The sequence below is a fragment of the Amphiprion ocellaris genome, chromosome 21, assembly GCF_022539595.1.
Source record: "Amphiprion ocellaris isolate individual 3 ecotype Okinawa chromosome 21, ASM2253959v1, whole genome shotgun sequence".
In the NCBI taxonomy this organism is placed as follows: Eukaryota; Metazoa; Chordata; class Actinopteri; family Pomacentridae; genus Amphiprion; species Amphiprion ocellaris.
Window position 1 is genome coordinate 13,939,770 of NC_072786.1, and position 19,473 is coordinate 13,959,242.

Consider the following 19,473-nt stretch of genomic DNA (forward strand, 5'->3'; position numbering starts at 1 on the left):
TGATGTCTCTCACCATATGGACTTCAGGAGATGACTGGGGGATGATAAACTGTGACCTACTGGTTGGGTTCTCTCTGTTCTCATGTTTCTTACATGTTTGTCCCCTGACAGCCGGGTCCTAATGTTTTTTGAGCAACACACCATACTATGATGTTTTTATAATGATGGTTCTACTATGGAACCAGTTTGACATGTTCAGGTGTTCTTTGTGTGAAAACTCAGAGATTTCAGGTATCAGAAGGTGGTTTTCAACTTTCTTTGTTAACTTTCTGCCTCAACTTTAAACTAAATTTCCTTCACTAACCCAGCCCTCTGGACTTCCAGTAAGCTGTGTTCCTATTGGCTGTCCAGGTGGCTGATTGGTGTTATTAGGAACACCTGAGCAGCTCAGTGTCTTCCTGCTTTATTTAGCTGCACACAAACATTTCCTCTGCTTCTCTTCACCATTGAACCGGGTTTGACTCCATTGCTTTAGTTTGTTCTTTAGGCGTTGGCTTGCAGCTTCCAGCAGTAAAATAGGCTTTAATGTGTTTCTTGGTGTGTTTTAGGACTTTGTACTGGATAGTTGTCTTGGTAAATGTGGTTCTTTAGCCACAGTTAGCACATGGTGCTAATGTGTGCAGTGATTAGTGGATTTGGTGCAGCTGAGTTGTGTCTTTATCTTGGCTGTAGTGAGTCTTCAGAGGTTTTTGGTCAGACACATTCTGTATTCTTGTGAACCAGCGTTGGTTGTCCAGAAGGTAAGAGTTCCTGTCCTGATTCTCTGTTCTCAGAGGTTCTCTGGTAGGCTGCAGGAGACTTTAGCGTTTGGGTTGTGCTAGTTTGGTTTTTGTATGGTTTCATTTGGACGACTATCTTGAGGCCCCTCCATGTGGTTTAGTGAGGTTTTCTGCAACAGTTCTACAAAGCAACCTGCAGCAGAAGAGACTTTGAGAGTTTTTAGGAAGTTCTGGAGACCAGACTTTAGAGCAGCAGAAACATTTGTCAGCAGTTTGAGCAGGAGAAGGTGAGCTTCAGAGTAGAAATGAGACAGAAACCTTCTTGACCCGTGTGGTGAGGTCCTGTACCAAGAGTTTGAGCAGGTTGTGAAGAGTCTGTAGTTCTTTGGTCTGAAAGCACAAGAAGAGTCGACTCATTAAAGGAGAAAACTGGAGATATTGTTGGTTCTTCTGTCGCTCTGCAGTTTCCTTAGACTGAATATCAAGTTTCTATTTTAAATGATTTCCCATGTGAGCCCAAGAAGACTTCAATAAACTCCCTCCATCCCCTGGACACAACAGATTTTATTACCATGTTAAATCTTTTTTTAAAAATATGTTTTTGAGTTTTAATCATAGTTTTAGCATAATTTTTTCTCTTTGCTTGTTTAGTTTTGTCATCTGTGTAAAAGGTGCTAAACAAATAAAGTTGAATTGATAAACTGAATAATTGACTAACTCATGATTGTGACAACAGAAGGATTTTCATTGTGTTTTAAGGGTTTGTTTCATTTTTAAGGTTGGGGTTAAAATCTTGACAGAAAAAAAAGATTACAGAGATAAACTACAGTAAAAAAAAAGCAATTAAATCAAAGGGAAAAACATTTAATATAATAAAACTTTTAAAAAGAAAATTAAACATTAAATACAATTAAATTATATGGACAAAATATTTAATTAGATAATTAAACGGAGCATGTAATTATGAAATTAAACAAACATTTTTAAACAAAATATTAAACATTAAAGATGAAATATTTTAGATAATTAAACATTTAAAAAATACAATTAAACAAGAATATTACACATTTAGAATAATACAAAACATTTAATTAGATTATTAAACCTTTAAAAGTCAAAACATTTAATTAAAAAATTAAATGTTTAATTAGAAAATTAAATCTTAAAGACAATAAAACTTTAAATAGGAATTAAACAGAAAATACAATGAAGCATTAAAAAAGAAAATTAAACATTAAAAGGTGGTAAAACATTTAAAAAGAAAAACCTTAAAGATTTAATCAAAAAATTAAACATTGGGAAAGAAAAGGAAATTTTTCAAACAAGCTGATAAAACATTTGAAAAAACAACAAAAACATTTCGAAATCAGATCAGACATTAGAACAGAATAAAAGGTGAGAAAAGAGCAAAACTAAACATTTAAGAAGAATCTAAAGATAAAACCTTTGAAAAGGGCACCAGTTAGACTTTAGAAGATCAAATTAAACAGAAGAGACAATAAAACGATCAAAAAGAGCAAAAACAGAAAAAGGTCTTTAAGCATTTTCTAGTCTGAAATGAAAACAAGTTGTTTCTTCAAACATTTCCTCTTTCTATGTTCTTGGTTTGATTGTGGACAGATTTACTAAGAACTCATTTCAGAAAACTGCTTTCCAGATAAAGTCTACTAGTAGTTGAAGGCATCGATCAAACTAATGTTACCGTCTGATCGCCACAAACTTTACTGTTCAGTGAAGAGAATCAAAGTTTGTTCAGGATTTCTAAAAAACCCACAGGTGAAGGTCTGAGAAGAACTCGGATAGATGGTCTAAATGTGAAATCAAGACTCATGGTCACAAGTTTTAAGGCTTCTGTTAACCAGAAAGTTCAAACTAACAGAGGAGTACTGAGAAACTTTAAAAATTTCAGTCCTTGGACTGTCTGAAGGTTCAAACTAACAGAGAAGTACTGAGAAACTTTTAAGATTTCAGTCCTTGGACTGTCTGAAGGTTCAAACTAACAGAGAACTACTCAGGAACTTAGAGGATTTCAGTCCTTGGACTGTCTGAAGGTTCAAACTAACAGAGAACTACTGTGGGACTTAGAAAATTTCAGCCCTCAGACTGTGTGAAAGCTCAGGTCCTGAGGACTCGGGAGGTCTGGAGGCTTTGGAAAGTCTTGGAACTGAGGGTTCCACCCTCCAGCACAAAGGCTGAAGTCCAACCTCCTGAGAAAAACGGTCGAGTCGAGACTCGAGTTAAAAAAAAACCTCGAAAACGACAAAAAATAGATGATAAATGCGCAAAAAAAAGAAGAATTAGTATCTGAGCGAATAGCTCAGGGGATAAAGAGACAGACTACCAACTGGAAGGTCGCAGGTTCAAGACCCACCACCGGCATTTTTCTTTGTTTGTCTTTGTCAGGATTTTGATAAAGTTTAAGAAGGGTCTGGTCTTGAACCAGCGACCTGCAGCTCCACAGGCAAATCCTTAACTCACTGAGCTACAGATCAGATGAAAAGAAATAAATTCGTCGTCCCTTTGGCATCGTAGTTCTTGAAGTGACCACATGGGCGGAGCTAAGGCGGAGTCTGGGTGGAGTCAGGGCGGAGAGTAGGCAGGGAGGTGGGTGGCGGCCTCCCGTCTCTACTCCCCCACCTCCCCCCACCGCCCACCACACCTTCCCCCGCCCGACGAGTTCTTCGAGTCTCGATGAGTTCCTCGAGTCTCGACAGGTTTTCCCGAGTTTCTTGAGTTTCCACGAGGTCGGAGGCAGAACAAGTTGTCATGAAGAGGTGTTGAAGTCGGCCAGGATGGACTGACTTTTTACAGCGACTAGAAGATCAGGTCTTTAACCACCATCCATAAAATCCATGGAGTCGGTTCCAGAGAAATGAAGGGAGGTCAACTTTTATGAACCTCCATCCAGATGTTCAACTTGATATCTTCACTTTGACATTTTTAGCACCACAAACCTTTAGTATCAGACTTTTTTGTCATTTATTAGGATTTTAATGGAATCCACCAGCAGATTTTGTTTCTGTTGAGAAACTTTATTCTTGTCATCGTGGGACTGCAGTATTTAAAACTGTTCCTTCTATTTGACCTCATATTTATTAGTTTTAGTGGAGAAAGTTTTAATTGTCAATTAGTCTCTTAAAAACCAAATAATAAATTGGGTTAGTCAAGAGGTTTAAATTTCTTACTTTGTCATATTTTAAATATGACAAAAAAATATAAAAATAAAGCATCTTGAGACAATTTGACCTGTAATTGGCATTATATAAAAAAAATTGAATTAAAATTGTATGTATCTTGTAATGTTGGAGTAATTCAGCCATATATGTTGGAAAACACATTTTCTTTGACCATTAATCTGTTGATTGTTTTCTCCAGTAATTCATTTCTTGTTTTGGTTTATAAAATGTCAAGCCCAAATATATTCAGTTTACCGTCATAAAAACCAAAAAGATTTACATTCATGATGCAGGAATCAGGCAGTTTTTCACTTTTTATCTTAGTTTAGTCAGAAAGATAGTTGATAATGTGTGAATTGTTGCAGCTTGTGAGCCGTAGAAGGTTTTAATCTTTGGGGCCGAGTGTCAGAAAACATTTAGAAACCAACATCAACAAAACACTCAACAAAGATTTGAACATCATTAAAGGGAAATCCAACTTTTGCATGACAATGTCAAATTAAAGGACATTTATTTCCAACGTAAATGTGTGATATTTATCCTCTGGAGCTTTCTCTTCACATCGTCTTCCACCTGGACTGGTTTGGTCGGGAGCATGTGCAACAAACATTTGAAAAACTGCACTTTAACATCAATGAATGACACTGAAGTTTAATCTCTACATAAATGAGACTGAGTCTGGATGTGCTGCTCTGTCATTAACTCCTAAGTTTAGGGAAAGTTCAAACAAAAGAGGACAGTTCAGATAAGACTTGAGAATGAGCTTATTTTGAACAAACATCTCAGACTTTCTGAGCTTCAGCACCTACAGCAAGATATTTTAACAACAAGCAACTCAAGTGATCCAGAAGTTGGCGAGAGTTAGCTTTAGCTGAGCCAAAGAACATGTGGGATGCTAACCTAGCAAACATTTCAGACTTTCCTCTGTGAATTCTGAGAAATAATTTCCTATTTAATGACAGCTACACATCTTAACTCAGTCTCATTAAAACAGACTCTAATTCAGTGTCATCCATCCATATTAAAGTGCAGTTACCCAAAATGTTTGTTGCATGAGCTCCAACAAAACCTGTCCAGGTAGAAGGCCACTTTGACAAACAGGAAGTGGACGATTCCAAGCAGATTTATAGAAGGGGGAACCGGACTGTACTAAGTGTGGTTGAGTATAGAGGGGTGTTTTGTGGGTTTTTAAGGCTGATAATGATTATTAGTGAGACATTTGGAGTAGATACTCATTTGCAATAAATGAAAGTATTTAAAATCTTGGAGTTAAACTTAGATGAACACAAACTCTAACAGAAAACTTTGTTGATACGTTTTTGTTTTATGGACAGATGTTAAGTTAAAGGGGGCTGCACAGTGGTGTAGTGGTTAGCACTTTCGCCTTGCAGCGAGAAGATCCCTGGTTTGCGTCCCGGCTTTCCCGGGATCCTTCTGCATGGAGTTTGCATGTTCTCCCTGTGCATGCATGGGTTTTCTCCGGGTACTCCGGCTTCCTCCCACAGTCCAAAAATATGCTGAGGTTAATTGATCATTCTAAATTGCCCGTAGGTGTGAATGTGAGAGTGATTGTTTGTCTTTGTATGTGGTCCTGCGACAGACTGGCGACCTGTCTAGGGTGTCCCCTGCCTTCGCCCGAGTCAGCTGGGATAGGCTCCAGCCCCCCCCGTGACCCTAATGAAGATTAAGCGGTGTACAGATAATGGATGTTAAGTTAAAGGAATTTTATACGTGACGTATAATCAATCAAATCACTCCAGAAGACAGAGCGACCACAGGTAGATAAAGGTTCAGAGCCAAAGTAGCGCCATTTTTAAATGTATTTATTACCGTAAAGGCTGCTTGCTTCTTTCTGGCACGTACTCTTCAAAGATGAGCCGGGAAGTTTAACACTGATGGAATGACACCAGGTCTAAGCCGACAAACTTCCAATTTCTCCTCAACCCATAGTCTCTGGGAAACCTACATGGAGTAAGAAAAGTAGACAGAGAAGTAAGTCTGTACACAACAGATTAAAAAGAAATCATGCTAATAAATTAAGTACAAATAACCGAATTCGCCAATATACTGGAGACCAGAGCTATTTAATTTGATAAGTATAACCTTGTTTAGTAACATTTCAATTATTTGAGAGCAGTCCTAAAGAATTGCCTGTAATCCCAATCATAAAATGGGTTTGGAGGAAGAACATAGATGGTAATCTGGATATACATGAGTTAGGCTTTATAACTACTATTGGTAGTATTGGTGGTAGTAATAGCAATGTGACTACTACTAGTAGTAGTGGTGGTACACTAACTACTGCTGCTGATACTGGCACTGCTACTACAACTTGTAATACTATTACAAATGCTGATACTACTTCTACAACTCTAACAGCTGTTTATACTACTACTGCTGCTTGTACTTTTAGTATTACTACTACTGCTTGTACAACTATACTACAGCTCCTATTAATCATCTGGTATTTGCTTGTCAAGCTGCTAGCTCGCATTAGTGTTTTGCTAGTGGCTAACTAGTTAGCTCTCATAGACTGGAAGCTCTCAACAAGATTTCATAATAAAAAAAAGAGCCAAAAACTATTCTTACCTATGAAAAGTCATTCCAAGTTTCCTTGTCTCAATCGTATGACGTAGTGTGTAACTGTATGCAGTACAGTGAGCTGGCATACTTGTTTCCGTTTTCACGCCGTCTACATCAACGGAATGCACTGAAACTTTGCCCCCACTAGCTTAGCCTCGCTGTAGCACGCAGCTCAAAGGGGCGTGTCCTATCTACTCATTCATATCTATGACAACAACGATGGCTGCACATAAGGAGGCCTGACGTTGATTAGCTGCGTAAATACCATTATATACAGTCTATGGTAAATACGTATGTGAATCGCATCATTGGCTGCAGCAGCCAGTCACCGGTCACTCACTGACTCACATTGAAAGATAGCACAGAATGAATTGTTACGTGTTTATTTTATTTACAATTTAGGTTAGATTTTTTTTTGTGCGCAGCGCAGATTTTCTGTGCACGGAGAGCGTGTCAGCAGTGCGCAATCGCGCACACGCGCAGCTTAGAGGGAACAGTGCTTATAGGTCTTTAATTGGAGGCGAGGGTTCGGTCTTTGTCAAGTTTGAGTAGCCCTGAGTTAAGAACTGGGTTCAATGTGTGTGGGTGGAGTTCCTGATGATTTGATTTCAAAACTATTCTGTTTAATTAAGGTGATATCTCCACCATGGTATTATAAAGCTACGCCAGACTCTTTAAACAATGATCTAAGCTAGATGTTTCCTGAGTGGTCAACAATGATTCCATTGCTTATTAAAATAAAACATTCAGCTACAGAGTGCATATTTTAATCTAGTTTATAGTGTAAAAAAATAAAAGTTTCCTCTACCTTGGGATGATCCATCAGAGCTTCACGCTTTCTTTGTTGGCAGTGAGTTTACACAAATACATTTCAAACATGCAAATGATCATCAACTCATGTAAATTCAGCAGCTGCCCTTCTGCAAAACTCAAGTAAACCTTCAACCTGGAGAGTCAATTTTACTCCACTGTTTGGTAGCAATAGAGGAGTAGAACTGCTGCAAACTCATGCTGGATTACACAGGTTTCGTAGGTTGAAGTTAAAACTTGAGGCTTCCAAACAGCATTAGCATTGCTAATTACAAATTTACTGAACAAAACTGACAAGCTTTTAGTGCCAGCCCTTTGTCAGGATGTTGTGTTTAACAGGTAACAAAACCTTTTATCTGCCTAGAAGAGCTCTTCTATTTTGGCACAAATGTTTTATTAAAACCAAGCCTCCAAACTTAAATTCAGAGTAGAGGTCAACATTTGAAGAAAATCAATCCGAGAGGGAAAAAATGAAAACAAAACACTTTTCATTTGCTTATTTTTATTCAGCAGATTTTTAATAGAATGCAAAGGTCCATTACGTGGAAACAAATTCAAACACTGTATCTGCTATGGCATACAGAGACAGAAAGAGAAGAGACTGCCAGAGACAGGATCATAACCATTAATAGAATGTAAACTTTACAGAAGAAGAGATGATAAAATGCCACAGGAAGGCATCCATAGTTACTGGTCATAAAAGTGTGACATAGTGAATAAACGACAAAACACTCCCCACAAAAACATCTGCAAATGTCATCATCACACAGATATACATTGAAGACAAAAATAAACTCACCCTTTTTTCTTTTTTTTTGTTTTTGTCTGTGTGTCTCCACCTACAGTTTTGTTCTAAAATAAATCAATTTACACCTTTCAACATATCCTCACATTTACAAGAAATTCAATAGGGAAGCATTTGTTTGCAAAAAAATTGAGCATTCTCCACCAAAATCCCAGTCACTTCCGATAAAGAGGAAAGCAGGGGTTGGGCTAGAGCAGCAGAGAGCAAAGAACGTGATTGGCTGAAACACATTAGTATCAATTATTATCGTTCACACAGGAAGTCTGCCAAGAAGGTAACATGGCAAATAACACAGATTGGCAATAGTGCAGGCTGCTTGAGCTGGCAGTGGCCGATTAGGAACATAAAGGATGACTGGAAAGTGATTCTTACACGATTATTATTTATTATTTTAGTGTTGCTAGCATGCTCTATTTGGAGTTACAGGGGCTAGCTGGAGGGAAAAAGAAGGTGTGAGCAGAAGGAAAAGCCAGACCGGAGGGATGAAATGTCAAATAAAAAGTGAGTCAATGCTTGTCGTTTAGTTTTGTCTTCTGTCCGATGCATCACGTGCTGTCCATGTTGGTCTTTGGAATGGTGTTTATTGGATGGTCGGTTTCATTTTTCCTTTCTTTGTTTTTTTTGTTTTTTTTTAACGGCTGTAACCAAATTCGTCGGCGTCGTCGGCACGGAAGTCTCCATAACGCCAAATGTTGAGCTGGTGGGGAGGCAGAGGCACATTTTATTGACCATAATGAAACAAATAACCATAAAAAGTGTTCAAATTTCCCATTGCTTTGAATGGGGCTTCAGTAACCTCTCCAACACATTACATGTTAAATGGTCAAGAGAAAAAGTGGAGGGAGAGCAACAATGTAGTGTTTAGAGAGAGAGATATCAGTGTTTTCACAGCCCAGTGCGAAGGCGCCTGCATCATCATCATCATCATCATCATCATCATCACCATTTAATCGGCTCTTTGTGCTTGCCCATCCAGGAGGCCCACAATGCCTCAAATACCACCCAGTCTATTACTTCTCCTATTCCATTACACTGACACTGCTGCACCGCCTCATAAACCGTCACATGCATTTCCCCTAAATGTCGCCTTCACCACATCGCGGTTGGCAGAAAGTGTGTGTGTGGTTTGGACGAGAACCCAGTTGGTTATTTAAATGTGATAGAAATCGTCCAGTCTTTTTGGTCTGTTTGTGTACAGGGATCTGCGTGTGCGTGTGTGTTTCTTCTTGGCTCTCAGAAGCATGCGCGCTTAGCTGTTAATGCTGTGATTCATAGCTAATTAGCGACTGTCCTAATTAGCACTAGTTATTAGGATGAATGAAATGAATGAAGCCATTTTCCCGTTTCTCACTCCGCTGCCTTCCCCCCCCCCACTCCTCCCTGACACCCTGAAAACATGGCAGTAACTGTGATTGTGATTACAGTCAATCTCACCTCTCACTGCCTCATTGTCTGGGCATGCTGGATCACCACGGTAACTAAAAGGGTACAGGGACCAATTCTTTTAGAATCTGGAGCCAACATGCTTCACATTATGTGAGCAAAACAAAACAGGATTCAAGTGGCTAATAAGGCTCTTGTGAACGGAGCTCAGACTCACAATTTCCTGTTGAAGACGAACCAGAAAAAATAAAAAGGGATGCAGCCCATTAGACATGTATTTCTACAGTATTATTTCTCACATGTTAAAACTGACATAATTTTGCATTATTTATGGTTAAACTAGCCAATAAAAGGCCTAAACTATCAGTGTTTTACTCTATTTTTTTTCGTAATTTTACTCCTCTGTCTGACTTATGGCAGCACAGGTTGCAAACACAGAGTTTTATCTTTAGAAAAGGCTAAATGATTCCCTAAGACAGCTGGGAGACATATAGGTGACGTTAGACAAAAGGAAATAGTGCTTTTGTTTGTAAATGGCACATTTCCAGCTCCAGTGAGTGTTTCAAGCAGCAGGATGGTGATCGACTCAGTAGATAACACCTTGCTAACGGTTAGGGTTGGGCTTTATCTGAATACCAACGATTCTTGATGCCGGTTCTTTGAGGAGCAGCTGGTTACAGTAAAATCCTGCTGTGAAGTATTTCCGTGTCAAGGAGAACTTTTATTAGCACAGACAGCACATTTTCACTTTAAGTAACATTTTTGAAGTAGCACTTCATACTAGTGTTTTTACTGACATAAAGGATCTCTGTCCATTAAGGTAAACATTTAATAAGCTATATGAATTAATAGAGTTTGTATGTTGTTTCACAAGTCGGTTTTTTTGCACACCCACAGCCAAACTGCACATCACCTTACTGAAAGCGCTGACGTAAACTAGTGGGTTTGCTGTGAAGTGAGTTTCTCAGAGTGTGTGAGAGCTTTAGTCACAGTAAAGTGTTACTGTGAGGGTTAGTACAGTTACTTTGATCAGCTGCAATGTGACTCAGTAAGCTTAATAGTTAGTCTAAGAGACAAATAAGAGTCGATGTCTGTGTTACTATGGTGTCCTCCTGTATTATTCACAGAAGATTTGTGTGAAACGCTACTTATTGCAGATAAATGTTAGCAGCACAAACACAGAACTGGACAAATAACAACCGTAGCAACAGTTTTCTCTTTTCCAGTTTCTTGAGTATTTTGGGGTTTACTTCAACTAATTTACTGCAACAACACCAAACTCCAATTAAAAGTTTTACTTTTGAGATTACTTTTTGTTTTCTTTTTTTTTGCTTCAGTGAGTTTGACTCTCTCCTAAATTCTTGTTTGATATTTAGAAAATTATTTTACACTTTTAACAATCTGGGGTCTGGCAGCACTATTGTTAAAGATGTTTTATTTTTTAGATGTAATACTTGGGTATATTTGAGTTATTATTTTTAGGAAAACACCCCTTTTTTGGCTTGCTTAATGTTACCAGTTTTTATTATTACTTAAGTCTTTCATTCACTTATTAGCTTTGGGGTGTTACTTGTTTCAGTTTCTGTTTTGTTTCAGTGTTTCTGTTGCTAACAGGGTCAATAACTGTTGTCTGGTTAAAAACGAAAAAGAAAGTGGCCCTACAGTGTCGGAAACACCAGACTGATGATTTATTAACACAAATGCATTAAGAGACGAGCAGAAACACATGCATCCATTGTGCATGATTAATGGTGTGATGGATAGTAGATATACTGAGGGTTTCTGCACTACACTGTTATTTGAAACTAGAGAAATCTGTTTAAGAGCGCAGAATCAAATTTAAAATGTATTAGTGATTAATCTGCTACTGGAATTTGGAACCAATTTTAGCTGATCAATGTGTTTTAAATAGTTTTGTGGACAAAAAAATGGAGCTCTGTGGCTCAGAGGAATGAGCTACACAAATCCAGTTCAGTGTCACTGGTCACTGACAGTTGTACAAATAAAGTAATTTCTGTGGACCCTTCTGTCAGAGCTCTATGACCCGACTCATTTTAACACAGCAGCCCTGTGTGCTACATGCTACACCCTATTCATTCCTCAGCTCTTTCTTCCTTCCTCTCCAACCCCACTGCTTTTGCACACATCCCCACCCCCATTTTCACAGTGCGGACCTGCACAGACTGTGGGCAGCAATCCATATGGGACAATAGCGACTGCCAATGTAATGTGTGACATCTTGAGAAAGAGAAAAGCAGCAAAGAGAGAAGACACTTTCCCTCTGATAGTTGATAAGGGAAAGTAATTAGTGTTGTAATGTATTCTTGTTTTGGCATCGTTAAGATTTCTCAGAGGCAGACAAACCATAGCTATTAGGACAAGGAGGTGACACAAAAGCTGAAAAAGAAAGACGAGAAAGACAATAAGATGGTGGCTGGGATGAAGGGACTTACCCTGGCACTCTTGGCAGATTCTTGACTGTTCAGGTACTCTGTCACCTAGGGCAGAAAGAGATGAGTCATTAGCATATCACATCACTGCGTCACACGTAGGATTTTAAAGGATTAAGGTGAATCAATGCATCCTTTCAACCTGCTCTGCCCCTGGAGACATTCCTTTTACCTGCTTACACAGAAATTTCCACATTTTTTGCACAAAGTTCACATTTTTGAAGAAGAGGAAGAAGGGTACTTGCTCACCCTCGCTGAAACACTGGATGCAAGGAACACAGTGTTCTCTGAAGATCACAACAGAATCACGATAACACACATAGACACAAGAGTGGTTATGTCACCGCGGAGACGTGAACCGCACAAACATGGGAAGGAGGCGCACGGAGCTTCCGACGTCACATTATGGCTCTCTGGGGTCACTGCGTTACTGCAGCATGCAGGGCATCACTTCGCGCTTCACGCAGCAGCTCACACCAGCAAAGTCACTCTGGATGAGAGGATGTCAAACCTCCTTGTGCCTGCTGCTCACAGGCCAACACCTCGCAGGGTTTAGAGCAGCAATTTATAATCAGAGCTCTACTTTACTGTACGATGGTGAGACTATAGACGTATCGACTGAGAAGTCACCCACTGGTTTGTGGACTGCCGACTAGTTTGGAATTTGGGTGTCGCTCTCTTGTTCTTTAAAACCAGACGTTACAAGCGAGTGGTCAACTGGACTGTGTACTTGAGGACATGGGAGTACTTTAGTGGTCTATCAATCAAAAGGTCCTGCACACGAACAACTTTATCCTCTACTTTACTCTAAAAGGGACCATAATTAACTAAATTAGCTTCATGCTGTATTCAACAAGTCTTAAAATGAGCAATTGAGACCATAAACGTCATAAGAAAATGTTTCCTGAGGTAACAAATCAAATGAGAATTAGGATAATTTTCTCAGATTTCTATACAATCAGATTTCTTCTTGAAGACAGAGTAGTCGCCAGATACATAGATATACAATAATAATAACAGATATATAATAAATAGGTCCTACGCGAAACCAGTGCTTGCAAAAGGTTCCGAGGTACGTATTGAATATTCACAAACCGGCACTGGGGGAATGAATACGCTATCTCGGCTGCAGTCTAAATGAAAGTGGTATGTTTCGAATTCGCGACAATAGGCGTCAAGGGGTTAAATATTCTCTGAGTGGGACAGCAGTCACAACAATGAGACTGAGAAAACAGTGATTTTAGACAACTTTACAAAGAGCCTCTCATAGAAAAGACTAGTTATTCCAAGTGTTTGAGATATTTACCACTATTTTTCTTTATTTAAGGGAGACACCTTCCACTTTCATTTCAAGTCTAGTATAGAACAAGCACTTGTGTTTCACTTAAACTAGCAACCTGCTAACAACAGACATCATGGGATCAGTTTGGAAATTCTGTCCTAATTGTACAAGTGTTAGATCAGGTGGAAGAATGTACACATATTTTAGAAATGTTTTGAAACCGCAGTAATATTTACATTATTATTCCTCTGCAAATGCTAGAGCTGAGGTGGAAGCATGTCGAGTGTTGTTTTTGTTATTAACAAAGTCAAATTATTTTATAATTCAAAACAGCAAGAGGTACACCAAAGTGCTTTACATTTGAAGGAGCAGGCCATAAAACACAGTGCAACACTGAATAAAATGAATGAGAATAAGATGAACTCAGGATCATCATGCCTTCAGCAGCAACTTCAAAGTTTCTAAAGGCCGAGCCTGAAGAGTTCTGCCATGAAAAGGTAAATTGTTCTGGAGTTTTTTTTGCCAATGTGAATGCTCAATCTGCTCTATTTTTATATCTACATCTGGGAACATTCAGGAGCATCTGGTTGGGCGACCTCAGCGCTCTAACTGGAGTACGAAACTGTGAGAGTTTTGCTGAATAAGGTGGCATGAAAGGTTCATGAAACAACCTACACGGTTTTATGTAGTGACTGATTTCAGAAAACATTTCAATCCAAACTTTCTCTTCTCATAAACTAAAGTTGCATAAAGTAAACAAGGACTAAAGTGCTGGTGTTTTTATTCTAATTCAAGCTGTGCTTCCCCCAGACAAACCTGTCACATTACACAAAAAGATTTTTTTCTAGCGGCTGTAATCGCCAGAAACACCCGCAGCGTGGGAACATTAAATTCTCTAATTTGTTCGATATAAATGCGGTTGTTTGTTATGCTCTGCACATACAGCAGGCGATGTGCACACTGAGAGTACAGAGAGAATACACAAGAGTTGGAGGGGGAGAAAAGAGGGAGCTAGTGTGCAGTTGTTGAGCATATTGACTGCTTCTGCTAGAACAGCCATTTAGCCTCATTGAATGAACCAGTGATGAGTCATAGGGCAGAGGGGTGGGGGGCAGAGAAAAAGGGAGAGAGAGGCAGTGTTTGCTTATTGTAAGTGGGATGTATGGACCTTGAAAAGCCCAAGTGGCAGCCGCTTTAAGTGGAGCTGTCCTCCACCTTTACAACATCACAGTAGACAGAGTGATCACGTTACTCACAGGGCCTACAAAACACACACAACAGTTCACATCACCTCCACCATCCCTGACCACCCACGCTGCTTCCTGTCTGTGGAGTGCTGCCCTGCGAGTGTGATTTGGGCAGCACAAGAATGAATTTGTTCACTAGGATCTCTCTGGGGTTAGAAGCAAACATTAGCATGACCATGAAGGGGAGCAAACTTTAAAAAAAACCAACAAAGAAACGATGAAGCAGCTGAAAAAAACGTCAAGAAGAGTTGTCATGGAATAAATTCTACTGTGCGCCACGATTTGCAGCTGATTATAGTAGCAGATGAGCTGGCTTTCACACTCAGACGCACAAACACCAGAACAAGGAGGCCAGATGTTAAAACAGTCGAGCGTGGATGGGACTCCGGAGCTTAATTGCTTAGCTAGCTGGTGCGCGTAGGTTGATTTGATAGCTGCGCTGCATGCGGAGCAGCCAACACAACAGACCTACAGCTGGATCCTACAGCCACTTTTGTGTAAGCGAGTGTACATGTGAGTGTGTCACCGAGGAGAAAGTGCTGCGGCTGCACAAGTCATCCATCAAAGCCAACTAAAGGAGAGATTTTTTGGAAGGCGTTGGGATATGGCATCTCGGTCCCATCAGGCAGATGTCACCATATGGAGGACCCAGCCGACAATATTTCACAGACACAAAAGGCCAGTGATGCCATTTGGGCTTTGGAGGGAGCTCTCAGCGCCCCTGGCAGTTTTTCCAGAGCTAGAGGGAGGCTAAAGTGATGTGGGAGAAGGTCTCATATCTGCCAAAGTGGATTTGGCAATATTTAAACACAAAAAGAGAGAATTACATTTGTGAAGCAAAAAATACACAACCCAGGAAAAGCTCAGCTTTACAGGAAATGTATTTCCTCTACACTTTTCCCAGCCTCTATAGAGCTGAGAGTCTGCATCCAAATGTATTCTGTGAAAGATGCAAAGTCAAGAGCACTACAGCACAATATGCACAGATGAAATGCTGCCATATTGAAATTATCACGGTGAGCCTCTTTGTACTGCGGTCGGGAGGGCGCCTTTCCTGGCTCATCCTCATCTTTCACTGTTATCCTCACTTCAGCTCAGTGAACACAACAGCCAATCACTGTGCAGCTGAACACCGATGATGGCTGACTGTGGATTTTGAAACAGCTCCACGTATCCTGTCCCGGATCCTTCTTTCACAGCTCTTCTATGGGCTCCAGTAGGGAGGCATAAAGGCTCATTTATGACACAAAACAGAAGCAAAACTCATGTGGAGTGGCAGAGAAAAGGAACGTTTCCCATTATAGGAAACAAGTGTTAAATCAAATGCAATGGGGGAGGAAGGAAAAGGTAGGATGATGGCGGAGAGGTATAATGCAAGGAGGTGTGATGAACTATAGATGCCATGAACAGCAGCAAATAACGATAATGGGCAAGGAAGGAAAATGAAGTGTTTGTAGGGGCTTCGGGTGGCAGCGTGCTTATCTGGATGACCCTTCAGAGCCTCCATATGCCAGACAGATGCCATTACTGTGAACAGTGGCCATGAATACTGGCAGCAGAGAATACCCTATCCAAGTAGGAAAGCTGCTGTATTTGAGGGAGTGTCTCTGTACGTGATGTGTGCGATTAATTAATAAGAACTAGGAGAACATTTAAAGACCTACTCTGGTAGTAATCAACTTTTTTTCCCCTCTTGTTAATGTGTTTATATGGTGTTTATGTGCTAAAAGACATAATGAGCAAAATAAGCAGCCAACAACATGGTTAAGTATTTGCAACAAAATGTGTGATAAAAACAAAACAAACTTTTAAAAAATTCTTTTAGGGTTTCTTATGTAACAAAGATGAGGAATTAATGTCATCAATGCCATCATAATCATTTTTCTTCTCCAGAGTTGGTTTCCAGTTCTAAAACATACAGCTAAATTAGTCCAATATTGCAAGCTGCCATTGTGTACCGTAGAATAATTTTACAGTGTTAGAGCTGAGTTGTAGGTGAGCTGGTGTGCTCAAGCTGGAACTAGTGTGGAGGGGCAGGTGGAGAGAGAGGCAGGGACCTCAGAGATGAAGCAATGGTGTCAAGTCACATCTAAGCCATTTTCAGACATGAAGAGATTATTTTACCACGGTAAAAACCTTCTAAATATGTAACTTTGATACACAGAGATGAGTTTCTATGAGTTTAATCAAGGAGCAGAGACGGACTTCAACTGATTATAAAAGTCAATTTCCTGTAATTTCATGCTGACATTTTGGATTTGACTCCACTGAACTGCACTCAGACTATCTGAGACTCGCTCACATTTGGGGAGAAGAGTGAGAAATACTGCGAGTCAGTTTCAATTCGGGCAGGTAACTTTCTAATGAAAGTCATGGTGGGAGATAGTGTGTAAGTGTGATGCCTGTGAACGACAGGTGGTGCGGGTCTGGTGGTTTGGCACCAGTCCCCGTCTCTGATTGGCTGTGAATCTGCGAGCGAGAGTGAGAGAGTGAGCGTGTATTCCCCCACTCTCTGGCCAGCACGCCATGCCCAGGTGGTGTTCTGGTAAGCACGGTGTGAAAGTGATGGATCTGAGCGAGAGCTAACATGGCACTTTTCTGACAGGTTGCCGCGTCTGGTGCGTAGGTGAACTCCCTCTTTTTTTTTTTTTGATCTCGCAGCACGGGAAAACGCTAAGTGAAGCCACATTTTTGGATGAAGTGCATCCGAAAAACAAGTGACTAATCAAAGTTGCAGCTCCTTGCCGCCGATACGGGATGCCAGGTGACTTAAATCCACCCGAGTGGAAAGGCAACAATGAGGCTCCATGCTTGTTGAGCTTTTCTCATTAACAGCAATGACGATCAGAAGCACAGACACAAGCAAAGTCCAACCAAAGCTGCCAAAAACTCCCTTTCGTCATTGTTTCTTTGCTCTTATTTTTTCATACCGCTCTATCAATCCTTATTACAACTCATTTCGTTCTGCCATCTCAGCCTCCTTTTGACTCCAGTGAAAGCATAAAAGTCTGCACAAGACAGATTGTCATCAGAGCGTCTGCCGGAACATAACGGCTTTTATGTCTGTAACTCACACTGTTTCAAGTTGGGTGTACTTGGCTGAGCTGTGGATTGTCCTAAGAGACATCTCTCATTCAACATGCCCGCGCATGAATACTGCATGGCAAGCAGACAGGAGGCCAGGGTTTTGGGGGAAGTCTCTTCAGACTTGTCATTGTACAAGTGGTTTGAAAGGCTTGTCACATAAGCAACATAACTAACCAGGGAGAGAATCCTCGAAGGCTTGTCATGTGTGTGAGGGACCGGAGAGAGTGTTTGAGTAACGACAGGATGGAAAAACTGACACTGAGTGATCAATTTTTTACAGATATTAAACTGAAAGAATGCCTGTGCAGGTTAATTAATAAAAAGTTTAAAAATCACCAATTAATCTAATTCAAAAAAATCTGTGGCAATTAATTTTGTATTTTACGTGCTTGGAGAGACTCATAACTTACATCAGCATCTGATTTGCATGTACTCCTCATTTTTCTCTTTACTTTCTACCACTGCAAGCATTTCCTGAGCTGTCAGTGGTGCAGAAATGCAGAAATTGCTGTGTTCTTTTTGCAGAATATAAATTTTGTATGAATGTGGAGAAGGGAAAAAAAGCCAGAGTAAAAATCTGTTCATGCAATCTCCCCCTTCTTAAATTTTTTTTTTTTCCAATAAACCAAAAACAATGAGCCTCACGTGCACATCGTGTGTGTGAGTGTCATTGCCCCTATCTGAGGCAAACTGGGATTGCGTCCTGTTGCATGCTGGTCCCCTCAGCATGGCTGTCGGAGGAGATCAGACGCTTTGGTGGGAACGTGGCATGACAAGCCCACCAGCATGGGTTCATAGAGTTAAGGAGGGCACACTCATGTAAAACACGTGCACATACAACAAATGCAACTACTGACAGCATTTTCCAATGCACTCCCAGAGGCACCGGGGGAGAGGAGAAAAATAGGGTCTTACATAAATACTAATGTATCATACCGATGCTTCTCATGCACACGCACACAGACGTACTTTTATAAAGGTTGTATAAAGGAGTTTTGCTCTTCCTTTCTCCAATATCTATTTTCTTTTTTCAGCAAGGTCACACAACTTGAAATAATATAAAGTTTGAACAACCTGGTGCTGCTGCTTCCCTCTTGTCTGTCTTCTCCTCACCCCAGGGTGTGTGCGAGAGAGGGAGGGTAGTGTGTGTGCGTGTGTGTGTGTGTGTGTGTGTGTGTGTGTGTGTGTGTGTGTGTGTGTGTGTGTGTGTGTGTGTGTGTGTGTGTGTGTGTGTGCGTGTTGTGTGTGTATGTATCTGCAGAAGATGGAATGGCGTTTGTGAAGTGGTGCATGTCAGCTAGGACATGTCAAAAGGGCCCTCAGAGCAGCGGCAGCAGGGGAGGCTACTGCCTGTGCAAGTGTGTAGATGTGTGCGTGCGTGCGTGTGTGTGTGTGTGCGTGTGTGCGTGTGTGTGTGCGCGCAGTCAATAACAGGAGAGCAGAAAATGTCCATTAAAAGGCCCCATCTCTAACCCGACTTGTAAATGAGGTATTGAGCCACTGGTGGGGAGCGGTCATGCTGTCACACACCCATGATGCTCAGTAGGTGTGTGTTTATGTGGACCCTGTGGTTTTTTGGGGTGAGGAGGGGGCTCTTGATGGGCTGTGACAGGCACTGGGGTTGAAAAGCAAGGGCAGCAACCCTGAAAATCAGTCAATTGGTGGTCCGGATACGGCTAAAAGCCATTTATAGATGACACGGTGAGGAATTTCTGGGTTGAGGTGGAAGCGATGGAAACCTGCTGCACTGTGGCAGAATCCATAGGGGGCTACATGCACACATGAACTAGAGCCCAACCAATAATGGATTTTTGGGGCCAATGTTGATACTGATTTTGAAATAGTTTCAGTAACAAAACAAAAATTTCCAACATCGATATATTAACTGATTTTATACACATATTCACAGCATATGTCAAAATATATATTTC

The 19,473-nt window shown here is 40.5% G+C and overlaps 1 protein-coding gene across 1 annotated transcript in view; it reads right to left on the reverse strand.

The window, feature by feature from the left end:
* Nucleotides 1-7,773: 7,773 nt before the first annotated feature.
* The window catches only part of snd1 (staphylococcal nuclease and tudor domain containing 1), a 211,730-nt gene continuing 200,030 nt past the window's right edge, over nt 7,774-19,473 (reverse strand). Inside the window, exons 23-24 of the mRNA XM_023263234.3 lie at nt 11,930-11,974; nt 7,774-8,790 (exon numbers count right to left, since the gene is read on the reverse strand). Coding sequence (XP_023119002.1) covers nt 8,725-8,790; nt 11,930-11,974 — 111 coding nt within the window. The 3' untranslated portion in view covers nt 7,774-8,724. The remainder of the gene's footprint in view (nt 8,791-11,929; nt 11,975-19,473) is intronic.